We start from the raw sequence: 27,384 nt of genomic DNA, 5'->3' as shown, positions 1-27,384 counted from the left end.
ATTCAAAAGGAAGATATAGATGGACAGTAGCTATAGTATATAGCTCAGTAGCTGTAACAGAATAATTGTATTAATTACTATTGATTAACTATTATTTAATAGCGTTTAAATTATAATGAATTAAATAATTGTATAAAGAATTTTCCATGTTCTGTCATCTAATAATATATTCCATTTACCTTTCCTATCTGTATCTGTATCAAAGTAAAAATGTTGGTATTGTGACAACAGTACAACATACAAAAGCAGCTTGACAACCGATATCCTTTGTGTAGGCATGGGCCAATGTGTGGTTTTTGTGATATGTGCTATTGCACAGATGTTTGACCCTTAGTATGCACCAGGGTTTCCGTTAGAAAAAATTGTTGTCGGTCTCCGTGACCTGCAAGATTTCAATCTACCGGACAAATGAGATTAATTCCGGTCATAGTTTAGAATAAAGAATGTCATCCTCAAGGCATGTAGATTTATAATATTATTACTTAAAACTAGGCTACTTTTGCGTATACAGTCATTAATTAATATATTCCAAATAAAATAAGTCCCTCGATACTCCGTGCTGCTGCTGACTTGAACTAAAATAGACCGCGTATGTGGGCAGTCGGTCCGACACTAAACAGCAGTCTGTTATAATCACATTTTTATGAGCTAACGAATTCCGTTATATTGGACATTTGTATTAATTATATCAAGCGAAGAACTGAGAAAGCAGAGAGACGGCAACATTATCGTGGTTTGCGTGACGACTCTCTCCACCTCTCAACGACTTATTTGCATAGAGTATGGCGCTGCAGAGAAGCTGATTTAGCTGTTATTGGCTCTTTTCTGGGAACCGCACAACAGCGCCCCCCACCCAACATTGGCTGAAAATGGCCGTATTGGAGTACTGATGGAATACTGCATTGTGCCGTTGCCTCTCTGGCTCTGCAGCTTCACATGCACTCGCACACCCAGCACTAAGCTCTCGCCGACAACGTCGTTGTCATTATTAGAAGCAACGAGGAAACAAATGTAATGATCGTTTCGTTCATCGCATAGGCTATTTAATTTTAGCCTATTTTAATACAATTCAAATAATCAAATTGTGCTTAGACTCAGGGAATTATTTTCACCGGACATTAAGACCGGAGATATTAAATAAGTCGGACTTCAACAGATTTTGCCGGTCAAAAACCGGTAATTACCGGCTAACGGAAACGCTGGTATGCACACGCACAGTATAATATGCATGTAAGAAATAGTCAAATAATAATGTTCACTGTGCTCCTAAATTTCTTTGTGTGCTCCTAATTTTTATTTAAGGAGCACATGTGCTCCCTGGGGAAAAGGTTAGCGTAGAGCCCTGTATATAGTAATAATAATAACACATGGCAATATACTAAAAAGCTATTTCTAATTTTTGGCTAGTAAAAAATCTGCCTGGCTGGTAGTTTTTTTAATCTACCAGCCACCTTGGCTGGTAAGCCAAAAAGTAAATTTTGTTCCCCGTCTGTACAGCGACTGCTCTTCGTAGGCCAACAGTGAGAACCAATAAATGAAAATCATCTCTTCTATGATTCAGCGTAGCTACAGTTGCCAAATATCAGGAGGCCCCTGCACTGAAGAGCGACTAGGTTTGTTATTAGAGCGGTCATCTGTGGACCAGAAGATCACGGGATTTTGAAAAATGCACATGTTGCACATTACAGTATGTGGATCATGTGTCATATAGGGATCATATAGTGAGTGGAGGGAACTCGATTTTTATTATAATCTTATTTTTTTTTACCAAGTAACGTTACGTCCACTAAAAGTGCTTGTTTTTGCCAATGAAACAGAAATCTCGCTCAAACGGAAGTCTCGCGACTCGCGAGGTGTTGAGTTGTTGCATGAAGCCAACAGTGGAAGCCTGAGAGAGTTGGAGAGGAGGGTTTGATTGATTGAAAACTTTATTAAGAGATTGCAGAATGGGTACAATACAGTACAGCTCAATACTAACAACTGCTAAGAGGATGAAGACTAGAAAAAGACTTTCGTCTTGTTTACATAAGAGTCCTCCATTTTCAATTCATCAAGACATTTATGACAGACACTAATATACGGTACTGTGTAAGTAAGAGAGATCATGAAGAAATATACACCCGAAGGGGTAGAAAGTACTGTACATTGGAGGGGGTTGAGTGGGTGGGGGGGGTGATTTTGACATTTACCAGGGCCAGTTTCTAATTGCAGCCACCCGTAGGTGCTCTTTGAGGGCGGTTTTGAAGGAGGGTAGGGATTCACATTCCTTTACGGCTGTGGGTAGGGCGTTCCACATTATTGTGGCATAATTGCGAAACGTGTTTAGTCCCTTGTTTGGATTTAGGATTCTATGGAGTAACGTTACCACAAAAAGTGTGTTGCATTGGAATACAGCTAGATTTATTAGGGTTATCTAAAAAGATAAAAACAGCCGTTTGTGTTTGTGTATTTTCAAATTGTGCCAACAACAGGTTTCCCACTTTGTGTAGCGTTCATAGACTATTGATACAGACACACTGGATTTGTGGCTAGCTAACTGTTGACGTTAGTTGTGCTAGATGGACCCGAACACTGCTACTATGCTAGCCAAAGAGGAGAAGACATCATCTACCAAAACACTTTTTTCAAGAAATCCATGAGGGGAGAAACCTGATGCAGACAGAGTGGAGGTGATGTAAATATTACAAATTGTGGTAACTGACTGTTTTGATTGACAGTAAGCATTAAGCATCGGGTATATTGCGGTGCATCGTTATTGCTGCTGCCATGCTCTTTAAGATGCATTCTAAAGTCACCCCTCGAGGGATTCATGCGATCACTCCATCTGGAAAAACATTACTTGCCAACGCATTTACATTTAGCTGATGGTTTTATCCAAAGCGACTTTCAAATTGTGAACAACAAGTCAACAGGAGGGGTACACCTCTGGCATCTAAGGGTAAGTGGCATTGTTCGTCAGTGTCGAACTTGAGTGTTACACTCGGAGTGCGTATAGACATATTAGCATAGCATGTAGTAGTATAGGGATAGCAACATAGTAGATAGTGGTAAAGTACATGATCCCTACTGTATCCATATCCTTCCCTATATGGATATGAGGAAACAACTTAACAACTAACAACTTCCTGATCACACTGTGTGTGTGTGTGTGTGTGTGTGTGTGTGTGTGTGTGTGTGTGTGTGTGTGTGTGTGTGTGTGTGTGTGTGTGTGTGTGTGTGTGTGTGTGTGTGTGTGTGATGACTGGATGCGATGACTGGGTGCTCCAACAACTCCCAATCTCCTAAAAAGTCAGATTCAAGAATGAACAAGACTGAAATAAAGCCATGTATTGGCTTGGTTGGGAAGACACACAGTAGGTCAGCCTGCTACTACTGTATGCTGACTCAAGAGAAAATCAGCTCAGTTTGCCTTCCTAATCTCGCAACAGATTTGTTAAGACAACACTGACATCCTATATGGGGTGGCTTCAAGTTCAGACATGACCGTGAATATTCACAGTCAGCGGAGGAGTCCGGCTACTTGGTTTGGCCTAGAATCCTGAATACAGCATAGCAGAATTCCTGCAGTTCACAAACTATATTTTCCCACAAGAATAATCCCCCCCAGGCACAGGGGGGAGTAACGCTCAAGCAAAGATGAGCTCCTCAAAAACCAGCAAACGCACAGTTCAGCTCCACACTGTCCTCCTCCCCCAGACCTCCCCCAGACCTCCCCCTGAGCCCCTTCCTGTGGTCTGGAGATCAAAAAACAGACCAGAGCCCTGGATCCAAACAATTCCCTGTAAAAATAGAACCGCAAACTCCCAGAGTTTACAACTGCTGTTGTCGAGCCGTCGTTCTTCTGCCACCTGGTCCCCTTCCCTCTTTAGAGCCTCTAGCAGAAGTAGGCCGAGTCACGTTTTAGCCCACATTCCTTTCCACCTCAACGGTATTCAAATAGTTTCTGATAGGAATCACTGACTGAGCTAAAAGCTCCACTCTGATCAAGGGCGTGGCACCTCTAGTCTACAATAACAGCCGGCAAACAAAGCCGAGTGATTGGGCAACGTACCCGTTTCCCAAACCACAGCAGCACAAACGGCTGCTCCACGAATAGAACCTGGCAAACGAGCTTAAGTAGAAGCAGTTATTAGGTAACTCACTTCTTTGTTTTTTTTGTTTTTTTTTAAAGGAGCGTTTCCAACACAAAAAAAACAATGCTGATTTTATTTTGGACATTATCTCACACACGCATCCAAAAGCTCTGAACAGTTTTGCACACATTTGTTTAGTTTGACAGATATTGAGAGTAAATGAGTTTGAATATGGGCCACCAGTGATGTCATCTGGGACATTGAATCCTTGTGTTACGTTAATTACAGCTCAACGAAATTATATATGACAAGGTGTTGCTATTTCTTCATCTACATCATTTCATGGAGCTGTATTTAACACAACACAAGGATTCAGTGTCCCCAAACGCATCACCGGTGGCCATATTGAAAACTCATTTAATCTCAATAACTGTCAAACTAAAATTAACGAGTGCAAAGCTGTTTGAGTGTATTTGGATATGTGTGGGATTATGTGCAAAATAAATCAACGTTGTTTTTTGTTGTTGTTGAAGAGCCCCTTTAATCCTTTCACTGGCTCCGTGTCATTGTCGCAGTATGCTCTCACATACCATGCTCTATGGTTGGGCCAGTACATTTATTTGCCATCGTTGGCTGGAGGGGAACATTTGACACTCCCTTTTTTTCAGCTGCCAAGTGCTGCGAGGAAACCCTCCTGATGTGAAGTAGCCCTGATGAAGTGGCCGAGCCGGGGGAACAGACGGGGCTCTGTTGACTTCTAGCCCATCGCTCTGCAGAGAGAAGAAAGGCCACTCTCTCAAAGCGTCCGAGCGGCAAAAAGGACACAGCCTGCCATTCAACATGTGGGACCGCTGGAACACAATGCTACGCTAGTCATGGTGACCAGATCTACAGTCTGATGGTTCAATTCTGGCACGTTAAGAGATCATTGGTGTCCTTGCCTTGGCGATGTCCTACGGATGAACCCTCTGAAAGTATTAGGGGGTGAGGGGTCGATACAGCGATATATTGCGATGTTTTGTGTGCCAGTGTTATATCGATACACTGACGGCAAGTGTCAAAACTTAGTTTTTCGCTTGACAATAATAATAATTTCTAAACGTTTTGGAGTGAGGTGAACAGACTGAAAATGTTATCTTATTATATAAAACAGATATAAAACAATTTTTTATGATGTTGACATCATTTGCAGTTGACAAAAGTGAATAAATCGCAATATTATAGTATCGTGACTCGAGAATCGTGATAATTTCATATTGCGGGGTCACTGGTGATTCCTACCCCTAGAAATGATCACATAATAGTTAGTTATTATGTTAGACTGTACATACATATTGCAATTTTCTGCATGAAATCCCCCTTGCTCCCATTAATTTCCCACAGAACCTCCATCAGCTAGCGTACACCAGCTAGCTTACATTGACAAGTCAGCCCCTGTTATAATAAGTGGTATATCACATTACTTCTTACTAATATAACATTGACAGTGGAGGGGGTGCACTGAAGGTCAGCAGCTTTATCACACAACTGTCTAGTCATGTCAGACATAGCGTATTTAATGTGGTTAAGGAAGTAGCTAGCCCAGAAGGGAGGGAGAGTACAAGGTGATGAAAGGCACAAATGAAACATCTCGCTTCTTGCCAAAAAAGATAATAGCCAGACAGGCTATGTCAAAACCACGCAGTCATATTTCAGTGAGGTGCTCTCAATGACAAATCTCCTTGCAGGTGTAGTACGATCACACACTAAGAATTTAAAGAACTTGCAACATTCTTAAGAATGTTTTCATTGTTTCAGTGCAAGTCTGGTCTCACAGGGGAGAAGAAGCGGGCGGCTCAGCTGATGTCTCAGGATCTACATGTGGATCCACCAACAAGAGTATGGATTTACTGTTCCATAAACCCATCAGTGGCCTTCCCGATGAGTCTAACTCAGCATTGTTTTATCTGTCGCGGCCTGTGACCATTAGTTCCTCATTGCTGGGAGGGTGGGTGTGTTGGGAAAGAGAGCTTTCTCCGTCACTTGCTGGAGATTAAGCATAAGCTGCAGCTCCCCTTCCTTCCGTTGTGCCAACAGCTGCTGGGGGAACACACTTCAGAGCCCCAACCAGACCTCCCGACCCTTCCTCGTCCATCCAACACACAACTAGGGATGCACCGATCCGACTTTTTCAGTCCCGATACTAGGGATGCCCCGATCACGTTTTTTGCCACCGATACCGATCACTGATCGTCTATGAGCCATATCGGCCGATAGATAGTTTTTGGTTTTATAAAAAAAAAAAAATACATACTTTTTTTTATTATTTATATAAAATATATATATAATTATACTTGTAGTTGTATTATCTGCGAGACATCGCCACCACGCAACAAGTCAAAATGCTCGCTATCTGCAAACAGCTCCACTGTGTGTATACTCTGCTTTGGTCAAATCACATTCAGCATTGCCCACAGCGTCCCCAGTCAGAGCGATAGTTCAACAGGGTCTGAAACATATAAGATGTGAAGCATGATAGCTAATTAGCCAATGTTCAGCTGCAAAAACGAATAATGTCAATTATGTTATAAGACATTGATATCAGGAGCTATCTGTAGCTACTGCTAGCCGGCTAGATGACGTTAGACAATGCATCATGTATTAAAATAAAGTGAACCATTTAGTTTACTGGGTAGTGAGCTAACGTGAGCTACCTAGATAACGGAGGTTTCATGCTGGCGCATCCCCATCATTCTTAAACTGAAATGCGCATTTGTTGATATCAGGAGCTATCAGTAGCTAGCCAGTTAGACAATGCATCATGTATTAAACTAAAGTGAATAGTTGACTGTGTAGTTTTGACTGGCTAGCTAGCGTTAGCTCACGAGCAATAGCTAGTTAGCCAAGGCTAGCCAGCACAAACTAATGCCAAACTGTCACGTTGATATCAGGAGCTATCAGTAGCTAGATAACATTAGACAATGCCTCATGTATTAAACAAGTGAATAGATGACTGGGCCATTTTGTTTAATGCTTGTTATGTTGAAAGAGGAGCTCTGCGGTGCTCATGCACTCGACTCTTGCCGAAGGGTTTGTTGACATGACATGGGACTGGGAGGAGGAGGAGGAGGAGGAGGAGGAGGAGCAGGAGGAGGAGGAGGAGGAGGAGGAGGAGGAAGGGCAAGACGTGCCGCAGCAGAGTGTGGCTGTGAGAGAAGAGCGAGTGAGAACTCTGCAGAGAATTGGATCATGTTTTCCGTGTCATCGATCGGTTTTCACGATCGGCGAAAATAAAGCATTATCGGAATTCACCGATCTCATATTTATACTGAATATCGGCCGATACCGATCGCTGGCCGATCGATCGGGGCATCCCGGCCGATACCGACACCTGGGCTTTGGGTATCGGCCGATACCGAGTACAGATCCGATACCCATTGTTCAATTAATAAACGGTATGCCTCACTGTGTGGAAGAGAGAGACTGGGATCATTCTTCTGTGCAAGGCAACATCAGGCTCGGCTTAAAACATTACTTTTAGGGCTGTACCGAATGCTGCGAAGCTTCGATCATAATGTTGACATTCGAATTTTTTATTTTTAATAAAAAAATTAAAAGTATATATATTTTTTTAATCCGTTTAAACCAATGGGGGTTTTCTTCACAGTTGCAGTTAAAGATTAGGCTACACTAATATTATAATATTATACTATAAGACGTCACCATCACTTTCATACCAACTGTGCCCTTATTGGATTATTTATGTTGACGAAACTGATTAGTTATATTCATTAAAGAAAGTTGATTTAATAAAAGAAAAATACTCATTTAATCAGATTAATCACTTTGAGCACCCTCACTGGAAGGACTATACAACTCCTGCTGCCTTAAAAAAGCAGTAAAAATACTGAAAGACCCACACCACCCGGGCAACAAACACCTCGTACGGCTGCGCTCGGGCAGGCGTTTCAGCGTCATGCCCATCCGGACTAACAGACTGAAGTTTAGTTTTTATCCTAGGGCCATATGTGCACTAAACTCAGCTAAAATTTTAAACAACAGTCTCCCTTGCACCCCCCCCCCCCCCCCCCCCCCCCCACGCACAAACAACATTAACACAATGGGGACCGGCCACGTATAATACACGTGTTTCGGTGCCATGCGTTGTGGACCAGAGGCACGTATATAGCCGTGGCATTTGTTATTGCCGTTATTCCATTTGAATAACCGGCTCAAGATCCCCGACCGGCTCTGCAGATCTACCCTTGTCTGTGGAATCGAGAACATGCAATACCGGCCAGATCCTCTTAGGGGCGCCATCGCTCCACTGCAGTATGCCCTGTGGGCGAATGTAAAACTTTCTTTTTTTTCTTCCAATGGAGTATCATTGTAGCCGGATCCTGAACCAGCACAATGTACTGTGGATCACGTTTCGAATCGCTGATTTCACCATGGAATAATGGGATTATCATCAGCCAATGGACATATTGATCTACCAGATGCCGATCGATAACGGGGAAATGCTGGGGGGTATCCCACGGGCTCACGGTAAGACCTTTTTCACCTAAATTACAGCCGGATCGGAGCTTGCTGTGAAACGCAAGCAGCAGATCAGTGAATGTGGCTAGTTACACAGACACTGTTATTGGTAATCAATAATACTAAACGACGTCCCCCGCCCCCCCCCCCCCCCCCCCTTTCATGCATACATGCTCTGGGACAGCCCGGATCATATGCAGTTTGAGTTATTTCTTTAGCATATATAAAACGGAAATGCCGTTTAATATAACGTTAGCAGTTATTAGCTCCATAACTAGCTTTCCAGAAAATATATGAGACAAAATCTGCGATAAAGCTTATATTCACGGCGCTATAAAATGACAACCTATTGATGCATTTTTTTTTTCTTTAAGCCATTTTGAAGGGACTGTTTATGAACTCAATTGACAATGAGAATGGACAGATAGCAATACTATAAAGTATAGATATAGCTGTACAAAAAGACACCGGTCTGTTGACAAACCCTGGTCCTCAAGCACTATATTAGACGCATCCCAGCGGTCGCCAAAGTGTTAAGGGACAGTGCAATTATCTTTTACACCCCCCGTTTTTTTTTATCTACTTTTTCTCCAATTTTCTATTTTTCTCCCATCCCAATTTCGTATCGTCCAATTCTACCCTCCCCTGTCTCGAACGCTGTTAGGCCATGCCTCCCACAAGCCGGCTGCAATGTGGACGAAGCCTTACATCACGTGTCCCCTCCGGTACTCGAGGTAGCAGCCGTCGCATCTTTTCACCTGCACAGCGCAATATCTCAGTGTCGGCACGCCGCCCCCGTCGCTTCCTGATTCTGCTGCGCAGGCGCACCAACCGACCTGTAGGAGTCGCTGTCCACAACGTCCGATCCCCACCCATCAGCTTCCCATCCCCTAATACTGCCAATTGTATTAGTATGAATGACCAGCCAAGCTGATAGCAATGCGGAGAGCTGGGCTCGAACCCAGCGTCTCCTGCATTGGTGGTGAGCGCCTTGCCCACTGCACCACCTAGCCGCCCTACCCCCCTGTTTATGTTAATGTTATTTTAATACTGTGTTTAGGACTGTGTTTTTATATTTTTACTAGCACCTAGGGGCTAGGGCTGCATTTTAAATTTCGTTGTAACAACTGTAACAATGACAATAAAGATCTATTCTATTCTATTTTATTCAAATTGAGGATTTAGTTAAAAAAAATAAAAAAATCTAAGTACATTTTTTTTTTTTATAGACATTCGAAGCTTCGTTTGAATACTTCAATCGAAGCTTCGAATGTTAAAAAATGACATTCTGTACTTTCCTAACTTAGTGAAACAAATGAACACAGATATAAATGTACTGAATTGTTATTTATTATAAACATTTTATAATTTTTTTTAATAAATAAAAAAAAAAAATATATATATATATATATATATATATATTAAAATTGTCTCCAGGGCGGCTGAGTGGCGCAGTGGGCAAGGCGCTCGCCACTAATGCAGGAGATGCTGGTATCGAGCCCAGCTCTCGGCGTTGCTACCGGCTTGGCCGGCCGTCATACTAACACAATTGGCAGTGTTAGGTGGGTGGGGAATGGATTGGACGTTGTGGACAGCAACTCCTACAGGTCGGTTGGGTGACGCCGGTGCGGCGGAAACAGGAAGTATCAGGGGCAGCATGAGCCTCCCATGCGTTACTCCTCGCCACTGAGAGTTCGAGCTGCTGCAGTGAAAAGATGCGACAGGCTGCCTCCTTGTGTACCGGAGGGGACACGTGATGCAAGGCTTCTATCCTCACTACAGCCGACCAGTGGGAGGCATAGTCTAGCAACGTTCAAGACAGGGGAGGGAAGAATTGGAAATACGAAATTAGGATGGGAGAAAAATAGAAAATGGGGAGAAAAAGTGGATAAAAAAAAAATATGTCTCCGATACCCGATCTAGCTATTTTAGTCATATCGGGGCCGATATCCGATATCAATATCGGAGCATCCCTATTCCCTACACACAACTGCCTCCTCTTCCTCCTCTCAAATGCTCAAATTCATCTTACTGAGGGAAAGAACTAGGGAGGCAGGCACAGTAATGAAGATCCTGTGAATCCATTACTAAGACAATAAAACATTTCTGTGTGTGTGGCCTTGGTTAAGTAATATCTTTTCACAAGAGATTAGGGAGCACCCTTATGCACGCCCATGCATCAGCCATGACATCACAATGCAGCCTTGGAATGATCGATTCTAACGGCGAGCAGCATGAAGTCATTTCGCCGCCACAACAAATGACAGGAAGCGAGAGAGGTGGGTTAATAGGAAGCCTTTTCCTTTGTGAGGCTTTGAGGCACTTCACTTACAAAGTGTTTAATGGACATGGTTGTGGAAATGGTTTGTTTCCCATTTTGCAGAGTAAATGAGGAGATCTTAAAAAAGGTACGCTGCATAGTTTTGGGAGGGTCAGATAAGTGTTGGGGGGGGGGGGGGGCTGAAATCTACTTTCATAACTGAATGAACTCAAAATTAAATGCAGCACAGACCTGTGATGAGCCCTAACAATTAATTGCACACTCAACATTTTACTGGGTGAAACATTTATTTTTTTGTATAAATTTTTTTGTAAGTGGATCTAGGGGAATCATACAGTTTGGTTTATGTTGATACCGTTGGATGTGACAACAACACATTTCAAATGTTGATGTACAGTGTGTGTCCAATATAGTCTGAAATTGGTACTGGTGCGATATGGGTGGTTTTGCGGTGTAATTTCAGCTTGGAGTGGAATTCCTTGTGAGTATTTTGACACACCGCATGTTTCGTAGCCGACAGAGGGTTGTTAGAGAGGAGATGCTCGTGAGGATTCTGACACACAATTATGTTTCATGATGAGATAGACCTGAACAGTGTCACATTCAGTATGTGTGCATTATGTCTATAGACTTCAGCCTTGCCTACAATCTTTTACATAATGGTATTTCTCAACACTATTTAATGCATCAAACATGAATCCAAGTAGCCTAACCCTTTGTTGGATTTGATGATTAGTTTGCACTTGGTTATGCTGTGGAGGAAAAGTCTTGAACTGGTCTTGAATCACCAAATAGTTCTTTGAGTCATGAATGTGCACACAGCATGTCATGGCAAACCAGCCACTTGTTGTGATGTACCGCACCCATACTCACACATACCCAACCCTTCCTCCCCGAGTGGGTGCATGACCATATACACGAGGTACCACCACAAGTAGATGAGGACAGATGCTGGACACTTCCACATGCTACACTGACTTTAAAGTGAAATGGCTTTAAGTGTCACATCTCACATATAAAGGCTGAGGTTTACCTCAACTTCTTGTATCTGAACTTCTTGAATTTGAACTTCAGTTTCTTTCATTGCTACAACACACATCCAACCATCCATCCACATGTTGTTGTAGTGTTTCATAACGCCAAAAGAAAATGACAGAAGATGCAAGCCTTTTGTGGTCTTAGTTTGCTCAGTCCAGGCACTCTAATCTGTATTTAGGATCTACATTGCACATGGTCCTCTTCTCTCCAGACACTACGCCTCTGCAGGCTGTGGAGGCGGGCAGACAAACCCTTGCGGTGCCAAGAACCTATACTACTGTACTTTTCCTTATCCAAAGACCATAAAAAGGAACAATAATGATGATAAAGTACAGCAAGCCTGGAGTGAAAAGAAAATATTTTAGTAATCTTAAGCACAAAAACTGTACTTTTAATAAGCCTATAGTGCACACAAAATGCAGTAACTGTTTGGGCCTTCAAAACCACTTAAAAAATTAAGATGTACCCTAGAATGAATATGAATGAAATTAAGACTTAATTATCATCATGCATTCAGCAGCTGTCAGCTGTTTTCCAGTTCAAAGGACTACAGCAGACTAAGACAGACTGCTTTCCTGTTTTGATAAGTCTGGCCAGTGTGTTTTAGGGTTTAAAAGATAGTTTAAAAATGTTTTAAGGAAAGTGCCAAATCCAGTGGATGTTTATTGAGCATATGTGGTCTCTGACGTTGTTGCCATCTACCTACTTATCATCTTGCTATTGCTACATACTTGGTAGCTTTGCTCCTTGTACTTGGAACAGACTTTAAAAAGAACTCTGAAGCTACAGGCCCTTGTAACCTTGTCTGATTTTAAAGTTCATGTCACAGTAGACCTTGCAACGTCTGAATTGGGAGTTTGCAAATTATGCATTAATACATAATGCTGCTGCTACATGTTACTAATGTTAAGGACATGGTGGTGCTTGCTTTTTATCTTTACCATGTATCGGTCTGCGTTTTGTCCTGTATGTTGTAACTTGGTTTATTATTTTTATTGCTGCCATTTTGGTCAGGTCTTGCTCATAAAAGAGATCCTTGGTCTCAAACATTTTACCTGGTTAAATAAAGGTTTAACTTTTTTTTTGTGTAACCACCACCACTACTAGCTATGCTATTATCAGAGAGATTTACTAGATTCAAGCTGCATAGTTTTGTTGTTATTGTTGTTTTGTATGTCAAAAACTAGACACCAGATTTAGAAAGTAATGTAGTTGTAGTAGTAGGGCAAAAAGGTTTCTAATGATGATCATTCTCTCTTGATTCATGTTCATATGAATTGTCTTCTCCAGAGTCAAGAAGTACTATACTGTAGATACGAATTTCCTCTGTGCGTTCAGTAGAAAGCTGCACCTCATTCACTTCCATTCATTTTGAGGACAATGTCTAAATATAATACTTCTGAAGTATAAAAAAAACTATACAGAAATTATTCTCTGTAATAATTGTTTTGTGCCAAAGTTTTTTTTAAGCTAATGTTGCCATTTTCAAATAGTCAATAAAAGGAACTATTTCTCATTTGAGTTGTAGTTTGACAAATGTTTGGAATCTTTCCTCCAGCAAGGCAGCAGGTAACCATAGTAACCACTCCCCAGACATTCCATGCAAGGCAAAGAGACACAGCACATCAAATTTACAACAAATTGACCGGATCTGCTTTTACTTTTCAAAAGGTAATGAATCTGTAATGATGCTTCAGAAGTATTTAGACAAGGCCCTCAAAAGGAATGGAAGTGATTCAAGTGAATGAGGAGCCTGACACGTGGGAGGAATGGTGGTGTTGACAGTGAACAACAGGGACAGCAGTGGTCACTAGCTTACCTTTTTTTTTTTTTTTTATCCACTTTTTCTCCCATTTTCTATATTTTCTCCCATCCCAATTTCGTATCATCCAATTCAACCCTCCCCTGTCACGAACGCTGTTTCTTGCCTCCCACAAGCCGGCTGCAATGTGGACTAAGTCATACATAGCACAAGTCCCCTCCGGTACTTGAGGTAACAGCAGTCGCATCTTTTCACCTGCGCAGCTCGATCTCTCAGTGGCGAGGAGTAACGCGTGGGAGGCTCACACTGCCCCCGACACTTCCTGATTCTACTGCGCAGGCGCACCAACCGACCTGTAGGAGTCGCTGTCCACAACGCCAGATCCCCACCCATCAGTTTCCCACCCCCTAATACGGCCAATGTGTATTAGTATGAACGACCAGCTAAACTGAAAGCAATGTGGAGCGCTGGGCTCGAACAGGCGAGCCCAGCGTCTCCGCATTCGTGACGAGCGCCTTGCCCACTATGCCACGTAGCCGCCCATGGTCACTAGCTTACTTGTAGATGACTAGATAAATGTAAGAGACTGCTGATTTTTCTAAGTTCTACGAAAGTGAAATATCCCTTTAAGAAGCACTGCTCTAAAGAGATCAAACCACCCCCCTGTCTGATCCGTGATGCATTCCTCTTTCTTCCTGGGAATTCCTCACATTCCAGTCATCTTTAATAGAGGGATGTTCTACACAGGCACCACTGACAAACAAAAGATGTGTCTGTCAGGTTTATGCTCTTCTTCGGTCCAGTCCGTTTTGCACACCGGACAAGTTCCGCTATCCATCCACGACGAGGACATTAAATGAGACCCACTAGTGGAACCAGGACAGAGAGTAAAACCCCACCCCATCACACAGATAAGACATGCAGTGGGTTTAGGCCGAGGAGAACATCTTGGCCCATTACACAGACTGCCCTTTTCATCTCTGTACATCTGGAATTAATAAGATTAGGCCACTTTCACCAGTTAAAGACTTCACAAGGCTGGCGAGTTGTCAGAAGTGATGAAGTAGGACTTGTATAGGGTCTCAAATTATCCAAGTTTTTTGGGAATGCAGAAAACGTAAATGCTTTTGGAAAGAGGTTCATGACTTGACTGCTAAAGTCTTGGAAATGCCGTCGGACATTACAACTATACAGTATCTCTTTGGTGCTGGATTGGACAGGACATTAAATCCGATATCTGTGAAGAGATTTGTGATAATATCATATAGCCTATTTAGAAAATGTATCCTGCTCAACTGGAACAAAGACCATTTGATCATTGTAAAAAGATTCTCAATGATGACACTTTGCAAAATGGAACAGCGTACATTTACTTTGAAGAACAAGGAGGACGTCTTTCTTAGAACTTGGGAACCCCTCATGGACCTCTGACTATCCACCAACCTCAGTGATGTGCCTTGATTACTTGTACTGAAATGTACTGTGACCATACTCAATTTCATATCTTTCATCTTTTCTTTTTGTTACTATTAGTAATACGCCGTCGACTAAAGACTCACTTCTTCAACCATTATCTGAAATGATAAAAAAAAAAAAAAAAAATCTAACCCCGACTAACCTTAATGTCATGCACTTGTCCTAATAAACGAACCTACACTGTAACACGCAACACTTTGATGAACATTGTTACTCAGCTGATAGAGTTATACCCTTCTTGCTGTCTTGTCGCACAGAACTTGTAAGTCGCTTTGGATAAAAGCGTCAGCTAAATGACTAAATGTAAATGTAATACCTCAATATACCATATTCCACATGTATGTGTATGTTTGTACAATGATTGTTTACATAAAACAACCAATAGAAAGTAAGGAAGTAAAGGCAGTGTTCAGCAAATCTATGTGGACAATCGTGTGCAGAAAAAGAAGGACCTCTTGGCCTCTGCTTGCTTTTCACTTCAGGGTCTTGGCAATGGAAAAGAGGTTGAACAACAACAACAACTACTACAACAACAATCGTAGACAAATGTCAGGCTGTAAATAAAATGGGGCATTCAAGCAAACCCCCCCAAAAAACATCTTGATTAACTGTTTGGACTGCTGTCTCAGCCTGAAGGTTTATTAAGATTAGATGGCGTCTGTGTGGTCTACTAGTCTGTGCAACGTGTGGTTTTCGTGGGGGAGCACAGAGACAATAAGGTGAATGACTCTTTTGCATAGTCAGCCTCGCCCTGGGAATGTCTGGGGAGGGGCATCGAGACCATTGAGGAACTAGCTGAGGGACATGAGTTACAACAGCACACAGATACACACCGCGAGAAAGAGACTCATTCTTTTTGCTTGTCTGAGCTGTTCCTGGATCAGCATATAACTTCCGGTAGACAGAGGAGTTACTGCTGCTGATGATCCACGGCTGACTCAACTGGAGGCCTTTCCCCCCCCCCAACCATAAAAGCCACATCTGATCCTTAAAGGGGCAGTTCGCCAAAAAACAATGCAATGTTATTTTGCACACAATCGTTTTTTGGTGAGGTGCCCCTTTAATTTCAATTGAATCATTACAGTGACGTGACAGGCCCGTTACTGGGGCAACCGGAAATCATTCCACAGTTACGCCTTCATGCCACAGTTGGAAAATATGTGATCATTCCTCAGATAGCCCAGAGTGCTGCATTCATTTCAGCCCCATGCAAGGCAGCAGCACAAGATATGATCATTCCCTGGTCTCTCTAACATACTGGAAATCACAGTGTCCACATACTTGGAAGATGGAATAATTACACTGAACTACGTTACGTGCCCAGACATCACTGGTCTCAGTAGAATTAGTAGCCATAATGTTACACTAAGGTAAACTTGTGCACAACCACAGTTCCTTTGAACCAAGAGTTCAGTAAATCCAAGTATCACTGTTAGCGATAAGGATCTTGATGCAATCTGGGCTGGGCCTGGGGGTCTTATGCATATTTCAGTTCACACATCTTGTTCCAAAAAAAAATCAGGCTTAAAAGAAAAGTACTGAGCTGTTATACGTCACCATAGTTTAATTCAAAATGTGTAAATAGCTGTGAATAAAACATCCTTCCCAGCCCTTCCCAGAGACAGTCGCATTTCTCTCCTCTCCCCAGGCTCCTCAAGGCCGTTCCTACCGCCGCCTCTACTGCTCCATGGAGCCCGACGCTGCTATGCTCTGCTTCGTGCCGGTGGCCGGACTATACTCAAATCAACTCTAAATGGATCTAATCAGTGGATTGCATATTTTCTTCAAGAAGCAGAATAAGGCGGCTAACCCTCTCTGCCTATTGGGACATCATAATCGGGCTACCAACTTGAAGACGGTCATTTTTGGATTATCGAAGCTTTTGGACTGCAATAAGAAGATTTTGGATCTGTTTACCGCGCACAGGACCTACCAAAATGAACTGATTAAGACACTTGGACAGGGAGCGAAATTAACTTTTTGACTCACCGGCCAGTGGCGGGTAGATGGGAAGAGTCTACCCGCCAAGCATATTTCTTACCTGCCAATATATATTTTATATATACAATTTTTTTTTAAATAAAATATATATTATATAATCATACTTGTAGTTGTATTATCTGCGAGACATCGCCACCACGCAATAAGTCAAAATACTTGCTATCTGCAAACAGCTCCACTGTCTGTTTTGGCTGTGTTGCTCTTCTAGAAAAATAATCCTTTCAGGGTTGCCTATTGAAATACTGTACACTTTCCTACTGTACACTTTCCTGATTAATTGAAATGGGGGACCCTGATGTAAACAAGACGAAAGTCTTTCTCTGGTCTGCATCCCCTTAACAATTGTGTGTATTGAGCTGTACTGTATTGTACCCATTCTGCAATTTGTTAATAAAGTTTTCAATCAATCAATCAATCACACCTCCAGTACAGAAACATTGTTTGAGTTTGCGTGTCAGGTAGACCATTGATTGACAGTCGAGTCTGCCAATTACATCACATCGCTTGCACTCCGGTGCTGCAGCTGGACCCATTGCCCACCTCTGCTGTTGATAACGCTAGCCAAGTTATTATACACACAGATACACAGTGGGCCAGTGACTTTGGTGTAGGGGTGTAACAATGCATCGATCCTAAGGGGGAAATTCAACTGCATCGATTTGAAAATGTTAGAATAGATTATCGCAATTTTAATGTGTACACGTTATGTTATTGTCATGTCCGTTACAGCCAACACACCGACATACGCTACTGCATCAACGTTATGATTAACAAAGCAAGGCATTCGTTTTGTTGCATTAACGTTATATTACTATTGCTATCGATAAATCTAGGTGTTCTAAAATCTATTGCTATTGGTAAGAGAGACTATAATAAGTTGGTGTCTCGGAAAACGAGAGCCCTGATCGCGGAGTTTCAGGAAGTAAACAAGAAAAATGAGAGCTTCCGATTGGTCATTTGCTTTATTTCCCATGAAACCAGTCACTTCACTCTACTGTGATTGGACCGTTGGCTTGAGTGCAATGTGGGACTTGTAGTTTTTTAACGATCTCGCAGCGGAGGAAAAAAAAGACGAGAGAGGCTATAATCTGTATTCGCACAGCGTGCGCGTAATTGATTTTTACCGTTCGCATACACATATTTTTAGGGGCCTGCTTATGAACTACACGTCTACACGCCACACGGCGGGCAGCCCTCTAAGTGTCATGCGCCAAAGGTAAAAACAGACCGCCCCTGGCGGGCGGCGGGCTTTAGTTTCGGTCCCTGCACTTGGACAAATAATGCATTCAGTCATTTGGACGGAGTTATTAAAACTCACTCCACTCAAATCAATAGAGTTATATTTCACTCTATTCAAATCAAATTTAAAGTGACGTGGCTGGGATAAATGTGCCAAATGTGTCAGTCAGCCAAAACAAATTCCTGGACCAAGGTCGAACCAGAGAGCTGTGGAGTCGAAGGCCCTCTGGGAGATAAGAGTGGCGAGCAGCTTCCCCCACCCCCAATCCCTACCCAATCCCCCCTCCCGCGTGTACGCCCGGCGCCACTCCCACGTGATGGTGACGGCAGCCGACTAGTACGCATGCTGGAGGGGGGGGGCCTAAGACTGTTTCATCACCAAAGTCCTATCCCCCAGTCCATGCCCCCTCCCTCTGGACAATCTTTTCCGCCCTCCCTCCCGCCACCTGGCGCGACGACACTTTGTTTCAGACACTTTGTTGTTGTTGCAGCCGACTATCGCATATGACGTCTCAGGCATTCTGTAGATGACATGTGTCAACAAATGTACATGTCTGTGTGAATTTATGTTGTTACTGTAAAAATGTAATGATTGTGATATGTTGTTATTAATGAGACGATGAGCTGTATGTGTGAGTCACTGGAATTTCCCCAAGGGGATTAATAAAGGAATATCGTATCTTATCTTATCAGCAGTAGCCTGTGAGTGACAGAGTAAAAAAAAAAAAAAACTATCAGAGATATATACTATGTTTATGCTCCTTTACTGCTAACTTGTGACATCAATTTCAAAACAACCATCCCCATAATTGTCTCTTCCGTGTGATTTATTAGACAAGCCGGTCTCTCAAAACGAACGAGGAAACGGACACCATTATCCTTTCTGCACACTCACACCTCTCAGCTGAGAGGAAGGAAGTGTGACGGGGTGTGTGGACATTATGAACAATGCATTGCAATGCACACAACGACGTAAATGCCTTCAGCTTTAAGGAGTCAACTATATGTTTTAAGTAAGAAAACAAAGAAAGCAGCAAGTCGGGTTCAGACGCTAAACTCCCCTGAATGAACTGTGGGCCTTTAGGGGCAGCAATCGTTCCAAAACCAAGCATTCCTCCTGCTGAAAGAAGACGCCACTCCAATTGTCCAAATTTATCTCCCCAACAACTGCCAGGGAGTGGAACTCTGAGCCTCACAGAGCTGACAGGAGGGAGCAGCACCCTGGACTGATAGGACCATGCCATGCAAGCTGCTATTTGAAGAAACCACCGCCTTAAATTAGCTTCCTTTCTCTTAGTGGTGTAAACCACAATATCTGACAGGACACCGATATCTTTTCACGCTTCCTTTGCAAAGGAACTTGTTGTCCTCTACTCTGTTGTGATAAACTGAAGGGTTTAAATGAAAGGGGTGTGTGTGTGTGTGTGTGTGTGTGTGTGTGTGTGTGTGTGTGTGTGTGTGTGTGTGTGTGTGTGTGTGTGTGGGTCAGTTTTACACAGTAGCAGGACAGAGGTTCATAATATGGGATTAAAACGTTTTGTGGTGCATTCTAACTATCAACAGGAATCTAAAGTTTGTCTCTCATTTGCTGCCTTTAGTGCCTTGATTTCAGAAGTTATGATGCGGATCCTAGGATCCTCCACTTTAGGTTTCTGCTGTGGTTTAACAGGCTTTCGTTTTTTTTATGAAGCCACGCCACACCTCTTCTTCAGCTTCAAATGGGGGTGAACTCAATTTGCTGTTAAAATACAAAGCTGTGAAGCAATGCATAACGAATAGGCAAGCAGATTAATTCTGTGTGGGGCAAGAAACACACATTATCCTTTTGACACTTCTCAACAAGCTAAGTAGTCTCTTTCTGACACCAAAACGCAATGCTTTAGGGAGTTATTACTACACTGTTAATAGTGTAAGAGCCGAGAAGAAACATAATATATGGACAGGATAACAAATGGAAGTTGGCTAAATGATCTACTCTAGCCTATCGATTGAATGACCTGTGAAGTGACAGTGTATATTTTGGCCTTTTTAGTTTTGGGTGACCATTTTTGCATTTTAAAGTTTGCATTTTGTACTTCATGGGAATTGAATTTGCACTTTATTTTGTCATTTAGTTCATACTTTAGTTGTATATTGTATACTTTGTATAGTGTGTTAATCATTTGTATAGGTTTTTATTTTATTTTTTTACTGTATGAAGAAGCACAATCTCAGCGGGCTCATACTCATACATAACCAAGCATTTCACTGTAATGTATGTACCTTATATGTGACAAATAAAACAAAACGTGAACTTGAAAACTTTTTGGTGACCAATGACCATGCGTCCTTTGGTTGATAGCAGTGCCCCTACGTCAAGGAGGAGGCAGACAGTCCCGAGGAGGCAGGGCGTAACGTCCAAGGGAAAGGGCGTCACTGCCCTCTGTCCCGTGTGAGACAGAACTTTCAAGAAACTTTGAACCGTCTGAGTATATTCTCACCCATGAAACACAAGATAGAACTACACTCACCTCACATACTGGTGATGGTGGCCCTATTTATATGCTTAAACGTTCAACGATTCAATGACGGCCGATGAGCGGGACAGACGGGGGAGAGAGAGAGAGAGAGAGAGAGAGCGACAGGTAGCCGATGCTAAATCAATGCCATTGTGATCAGACTTCACTTGTTGTTGTGGTGGGGGGGAGGAAACTTACTTACCCGAACCAGATTGCTGACAGCCGACTGCACCGCAGCCACCGGTGCCGTGAGATCCGGGATTGCTTTCCCGTCAACTTCTCCTTCTTCGTGCATTATCACCAGATGGGATATCTGCTGAGCCACCGGCTCCAGGATACTTTCTATCGTCTTTGTGTGAAACACCGGCATGGTGACGACTTGAGAGACCACTATCCAAGAGGAGAAAAAAATATATAAACCGTCTTTCCCCCTAAAGTTGTTTTCTCTTGTTGTACTTCCCCGGCCCCCGCTAAAACGGATGAAACAATTCCAACACTTTTCCCAGGACAGTTTCACTCTCCGCCGGGAAGACAACTGACGTTACTCCCCTTGAAACCATCAACGTGAAAAAAGCTCCCAATCACAGAGCGAATGAGCGACCTAGACCCTCAATGAAACAGTGCCCGCCTTCTGGCCAATCGAAGGAGTAGCGGTCATGCCCCCCGCGTACGTGATTGGCACGTGGGAGTGCCACTCTGTCTTTCCCCTCCAACACACTCCTCCCTTCCACATAGTAGAGTTTGCTAGAGACGCGCTCCCTTAATTACGTAATACATTCTCATGCCCTAAAAAGGGAATTATGTGTCTACTGTTGTGAGGAGTGTATTCCTAACTGCAAGGACACAGCTTGTGTAAATTGTGCGGTGAATGACTAGTTGGACAAGTTCTATATCTGGCACGTTTGGCAGTGAAAGAAGAGCGCTGTATGTAGGTTAGCACTGGGAGCAAAAGACCATGACTTAATATGATTAGTTGATATGTTTACAACAGGACAATATAAATAAGAGGACCATAACATTTATATATTTATTTTCTGTCAGACTACTTATAAGTTTTATCTGTAATTCGACCTACAGACAGATTTACGTATAGGCTAAGATAAAATAAAAATAAATAAAAAACACACACATAACTAGGTATACTATAAGTTATAACTATATATATATATATATAAATACACCCTAGGTAGACAGTAGATTACCTCAGTAGGCTATTATTAGTAAGATAGGAAAGAACAAAATTGAAAAAAATAAATGGTGTCATCAAGTGCAACATTTCAAACTACTGTATCATTAGCCTAAGCCTAAAACACTTAGAGTAAATAAAGTAAACTGCACACATTTGTTTATCGAACACTCTAAGGAATGGGAGACTAAGCAGCATCATACATTTTTTAAATTCATTCTCCCTCTTCACACTCTGAAATAACAATATACTGCCTGCTTGAAAAACCTAACTGCCAAACAAACCAGCGAAGGAATTCCCACAGAATCCCCAGAGAGCCAGCGAGGCAGCAGACCACTTCCTAAAAAGGAAGAGTCCAAAGTGAGAGAATCGAGGAAGTTACGCCGTTCGAATCCTTGTGTAAACATACAAGGGCTTGCTAAGGTTTGCCTCTTATTTGGAACTGTTTTTTTTTTATTATTTTTTAATACTGTACGCTTATGGAAGAGGATGAATACATTAAAGAACTCAGAACGTCTCCCTTTAATTTTGGCTTGGATGTCTGATATCATGTCATTGAAGTATGAGTATACCGTCTATGTAATGGCAAATTCATGGACCTCAAGGGTGATCTGTAGCCCTATACTCAACCACACAATAGCCACTAATTATGACTTTATTCTGGGACATCTGCCATTTCGGTTCCTCTGGGTGTCCCACTAACACTAGTTTTGCTGATCCAGACTGGGTAAGATGAAAGGACAATAGGAATAGGCCTGATATCTCTTCAGTTCTAGAATGTCTGAAATGAAGTAGTGCAACTATGCTGTTGTTTTCTTTTCTCTTGACGTTGTGGAGGGAGCTTGGCCTAACCATTTTGCAGCATAAAACTATGATGCCCATGTGTGGGCGTGGTAAATAAAATGGTAAATGGTGCATTTATATAGTGCTTTTGTCCAAAGCGCTTCACAATCTTTGTTCCTCACATTCACCCATTCACTTACACATTCATGGAGGCAACCGTGCAAGGTGCCAATCTGCTCATCGGGAGCAATTAGGGGTTAAGTGTCTCGACACACTGCCCGGGAGGAGCGGGAATCAAACGGGGAACCTTGTGACTGTCTACCAGACGACCACTCTACCTCCTGAGCCACTGTCACCCCTGTGGTACTTGATGGATGTCACTGATGCCCTGTTATCTCTGCTTACTCACCATGTCATCAGTTGCCCACCTCTCCATCTATTGCCCACCTGACCATCCTTGCTCTTTGAATTGCCCTTTTGAGGTTTCTTTAAGTTTTTTTAAAGGAACTCGCCAACATTATGGGAAATAATGTCTTCTCCAGAGTCAGACAATAAGATCAATACCAATTTCCTCTCTGTACGCTCAATAGAAAGCGATCCGGCTGCAAGCTAGCCTAGCTGAATGGACGCGGATACAGATCAGCAAGCCTAGCTTAAAACTGCGGAAGAGGTGTTTTTGGCCAATGGCTAGGCAAGCTGATCCGTATCCGTTTCCATTCACTTGTGCTAAGCTAGGCTAGCTGAACGCACAGAGAGGAAATTGGTATCTTATCTTCTTGTCTGACTCTGGAGAAGACGGCAAGTGCATTTCCCATAATGTTGGTGTGTCCCTTTAAGGTTTTGTGGGTGGTTTTCCTTATCTTCACGAGAGTCAAGGTCAGGGGGGGGGGTGTTGTTCCATCATCATAATGTGGGCCCATCCAGTGATGCCCTTTCAGACACCTATAGCTGTTATAATGGGCTATAAAAAATAAGCTTGACATGTCACCCTTGCCATGTGACCACCTGGCACGCACCACCACATAATACACGACTCACCCCGCATCTCTACAAGTCCGATAAAATGTACTGTCTGATACCGACCCGAGGGAGTCCATCCTGAATATAGACATCAAAGTTGTCCTGAGGTTTACTCAGCTCTCCGGTTACCACTCACAAGATCCCGCCCCTGTGTTCCGTGTGGAATGTGAGAGGGGGGCTGGTCAAGATGGGTGGTCTGCCTCATCATCGCCTTGCTATACCGCGTTGATAACGGCTCCTGATGGCTTCCTGGCAGCATGGAACTGATATAGCAGCCTATAGGCGGAGTGACTCGTCAAGACCGCCACACCTAGACCAGCGGTTCACAACCTTGTTGATTGCGTGACCCCTGACCCCTGACCTCTAAAAACAGGAATACCTTTTCTTGACGCCCATTTCTTGCCTTTTATTGAATGCCTTTTCTGGTTAAGAATAGATAAAATATTGATGAATTCTTGGTGAATTTGTACACAAAAGAATAAGCAGGAATTCAGTTCCTGTTTCAGGCTGTCACTTGAAAAGAAATTGCAGGAGGGCTTGAAATATTCCTTATTTAACAAGAAAAACAAAAAAATCTGTGAGAGATTATGAAGTTCAACATGGTGATGTATTTGTGTATTATTTCACGCCCTGCCCCCAAAATCATCTTGTGACCCCCAGGTTGAGAACCACTGACCCGGATAATTAAATGTATATCTTGTGTATTCTATGTTGATGTAGGAATGCTTTCTCAGGAGCCTGAATTAAAAGATCACTCACAACTAGTGAAAATCTCATTTAAGAGATGGTTAACTATTACACAGCCAAGTGGTTCAATGTTGTGGGTGTCATTTAATCTGACATCCTGTTGACAGAACCCTCCCCAAATGGTTTAGGGAAGGTTCATCATCCACCATCATCCAAGAGTGAACACCTGACACCCTCCTGTGGTTGTAATAAGTAAATGCAATGACTGGTGAGTACAGGTCTACACACACTGTATTCAAAATAGAAAGAAAAGTGAAAAAATACCTTTTGAATTTTTATTATGACAATATTCAAGAGCACCATAGCAGAAGTGAATCCTTGAGATGAAATCCTTTGTTTTTATACAATACAATATGCTATGGCCTTAAAAGTGAAACGCTAACCTCTCCTTGACCTCCAACGTGCAGTCATGTAAGATACTATCTATCATTCTACACGGATGAGGTACTATTAGGGCCTGTGTGCTATATCTGTTCATGAGGCGCCACTACTGCACATATCTAGTTCAATTTGGTTCATATTAGGACACACGAGCGGATCCACGAAACAGGAACCCCATGACGTCGTTGAGGTTCTGGTAATTGCCGGGTCCCCCGTTAGTCCGTTTCCTGATATAGCTGGTGATGAGTTGTACCGTACGGTACTCTGCGAGTCTCCCACACTTTCCCTTATGACACACAGCCTTCAAAATAAAAATAACAGCCGGGGGCCAGCTGCCGCTGCTTGGGCTTCCTGTGGAGGGCTTCCCCTAATCCCTGCGCTGTGTAAAGGCCCAACTGTTGTGGCAGGATCTTCCTGTTCAATTAAAGGCGCGCTAAATCCAACCCCATTCACTGTACTCTCTTATTCATTGGCCAGACAGCCTAATGTGTTGGTTCCCAAAGTGGAGTCTGGGGACTCCTATATGAGGCTCTTGAGGGGGTTCCAGGAGGTCCTCAGCAAAATGAGGAAAGTATTTATTTCACTATTACTTCATTCACTTAGACGTTAGCATACTGAGTATGTGGTCCAATTCTTGACCTTGTATGTTCTGTATTTAATTTATTGTTGATTATTAATTGTCCACCTCAGCACCTATTGCATGCCTGATTATCCTGTTTGGTGTCCTCACAAAGGTTTCCTCACATGCCCATTGAGACATGTGTTTGTGATATGATGGGCTATTTACAAATATACTTGACTTGAGAGATCGTATAATAATATCCTAATGATAGGTCTCATCCTCCACTGTAATCTCCCTAGCTATACTTAAGAACATTACATAATTCTGTTCTGAATCCTATTTTGCAACAGCAAATCTTTATTTCTGGCTCCTTTGGCATGAACCTCTTTAGGGACCCCTCCTGTAATGAGCAATTGAAAGGTGTAGAAGGAAACCATGGTCTTGTATATCTACACTGAACGAGAATGTACATCTATAGGCCCTATATGATCTATGAGAAGCACTGGGTCCTCATCTTCATAAACAGGTTGAAGCGTAGTACAGTATATGCTCCCTTCCATGAGTATCTGTAACGGTTGTGACATCGTCACCTTAAACTTCGATGCCCCGAGGGAGTTTCGAACCCGTGGTCTCCCAGACCGCGGGCAACAGCACAGGCCGCTATACCAAGAAGTGAACTCACTGCTTTGTAACATGTCTATGTCTTTTTTTTAAGGGCGAGAGTGAGTTTAACCCATAGTACCGCTACTCGCCCCAGTCACTTCACAACATCTGATGTCCATCATGACTGCGCTTCGCGGTACCATCCGTTACATATCTGTAGATGGGGACATGCAATATGCCTCGTAAATCAGTTTATTTGACCCTTTTATAGTACATTTGAAACCTTAGACGCAAGTACACACAGAGCAGTAATCTCAAATGTACGCCTTCAGAGTGCAAATATACACTGTGATTTAATGAAACCCCAGTCGTGTGTGAAGCTGCCCCTTTGTTATTGCACACGGTTTTAAACTTAAAAAAAACGTAAGTGTGAGCAATCATGACAAATTAAGAAGGATTCTGTGAGTCACACGCAGATTAGGTTTCCCGGAGATAGAGCTGGAATCTGTCCTTCAACAGCTGCAATACGAGACCATAACAAGACGTGCAGTTAGTGACGGCTGCAGTGAGTGGTTTGGTAGATAAATCATCTTTTTCCTCTACTATTTCTTATACTTCAGTTATACTACACCAGCTGCCTTTCATAAATCCATTACTCCGATACCAACACTAATATTTGGAGCATAGAGTTGAGCCTCGCACGGGTTTCCACTCTGTAGGAGGTGATCATTCTCAAATGAGACTTGAGCCAAGTGTTGCGTCTGCAGCACAGGCTCTGGTCCAAGCAGATTCCACATGCATGACTCTTGGGTCTGGCGGGAGGAGGGTGAGGGTATGTTGTTGTAAGGAGAGTAACCATAACATAAGCTGCCACAGTCGAGTCACAGTGACGTCCTTCTCCGACTGACTCCTGTCGTCATGTGAATGACGTGGCTGGCTAATGAACACCTTCATGAAAATAAATAAGTGTGGAATTGTATATGAAATTGTTGTTTACTGATTCGACTGAATATACAGTAATACAAACAGAATGTATCTTCATAAAAAAAGAGATTTTTATTAGCACAAAAGTACAAAAATAAATCCCATATTTAAAAATATTATGATTTGTCACTAATAAAATATAACAGTAGGCTACATAGCTGGACATTCAAGCCAGCAAGTAACACACCACACACAGCATACAAAAAGAAAAATAAAGTGCAACAGTGAATTC

At 42.6% G+C, this 27,384-nt stretch overlaps 1 protein-coding gene across 1 annotated transcript in view; it reads right to left on the bottom strand.

Annotated features, from left to right (window-relative positions):
* vclb (vinculin b) overlaps positions 1-21,445 on the bottom strand; it is a 63,319-nt gene extending 41,874 nt beyond the window's left edge. The window contains exon 1 of the mRNA XM_084322445.1: positions 21,089-21,445. Coding sequence (XP_084178571.1) covers positions 21,089-21,256 — 168 coding nt within the window. The 5' untranslated portion in view covers positions 21,257-21,445. The remainder of the gene's footprint in view (positions 1-21,088) is intronic.
* Between the last annotated feature and the right edge of the window lie 5,939 nt (positions 21,446-27,384).

Source organism: Notolepis coatsorum, assembly GCF_963971535.1.
Source record: "Notolepis coatsorum genome assembly, chromosome: 10".
Taxonomy (NCBI): Eukaryota; Metazoa; Chordata; class Actinopteri; order Aulopiformes; family Paralepididae; genus Notolepis; species Notolepis coatsorum.
The sequence above is the reverse complement of the archived record's forward strand: the minus strand, read 5'-3'. Positions and strand labels throughout refer to the sequence as shown.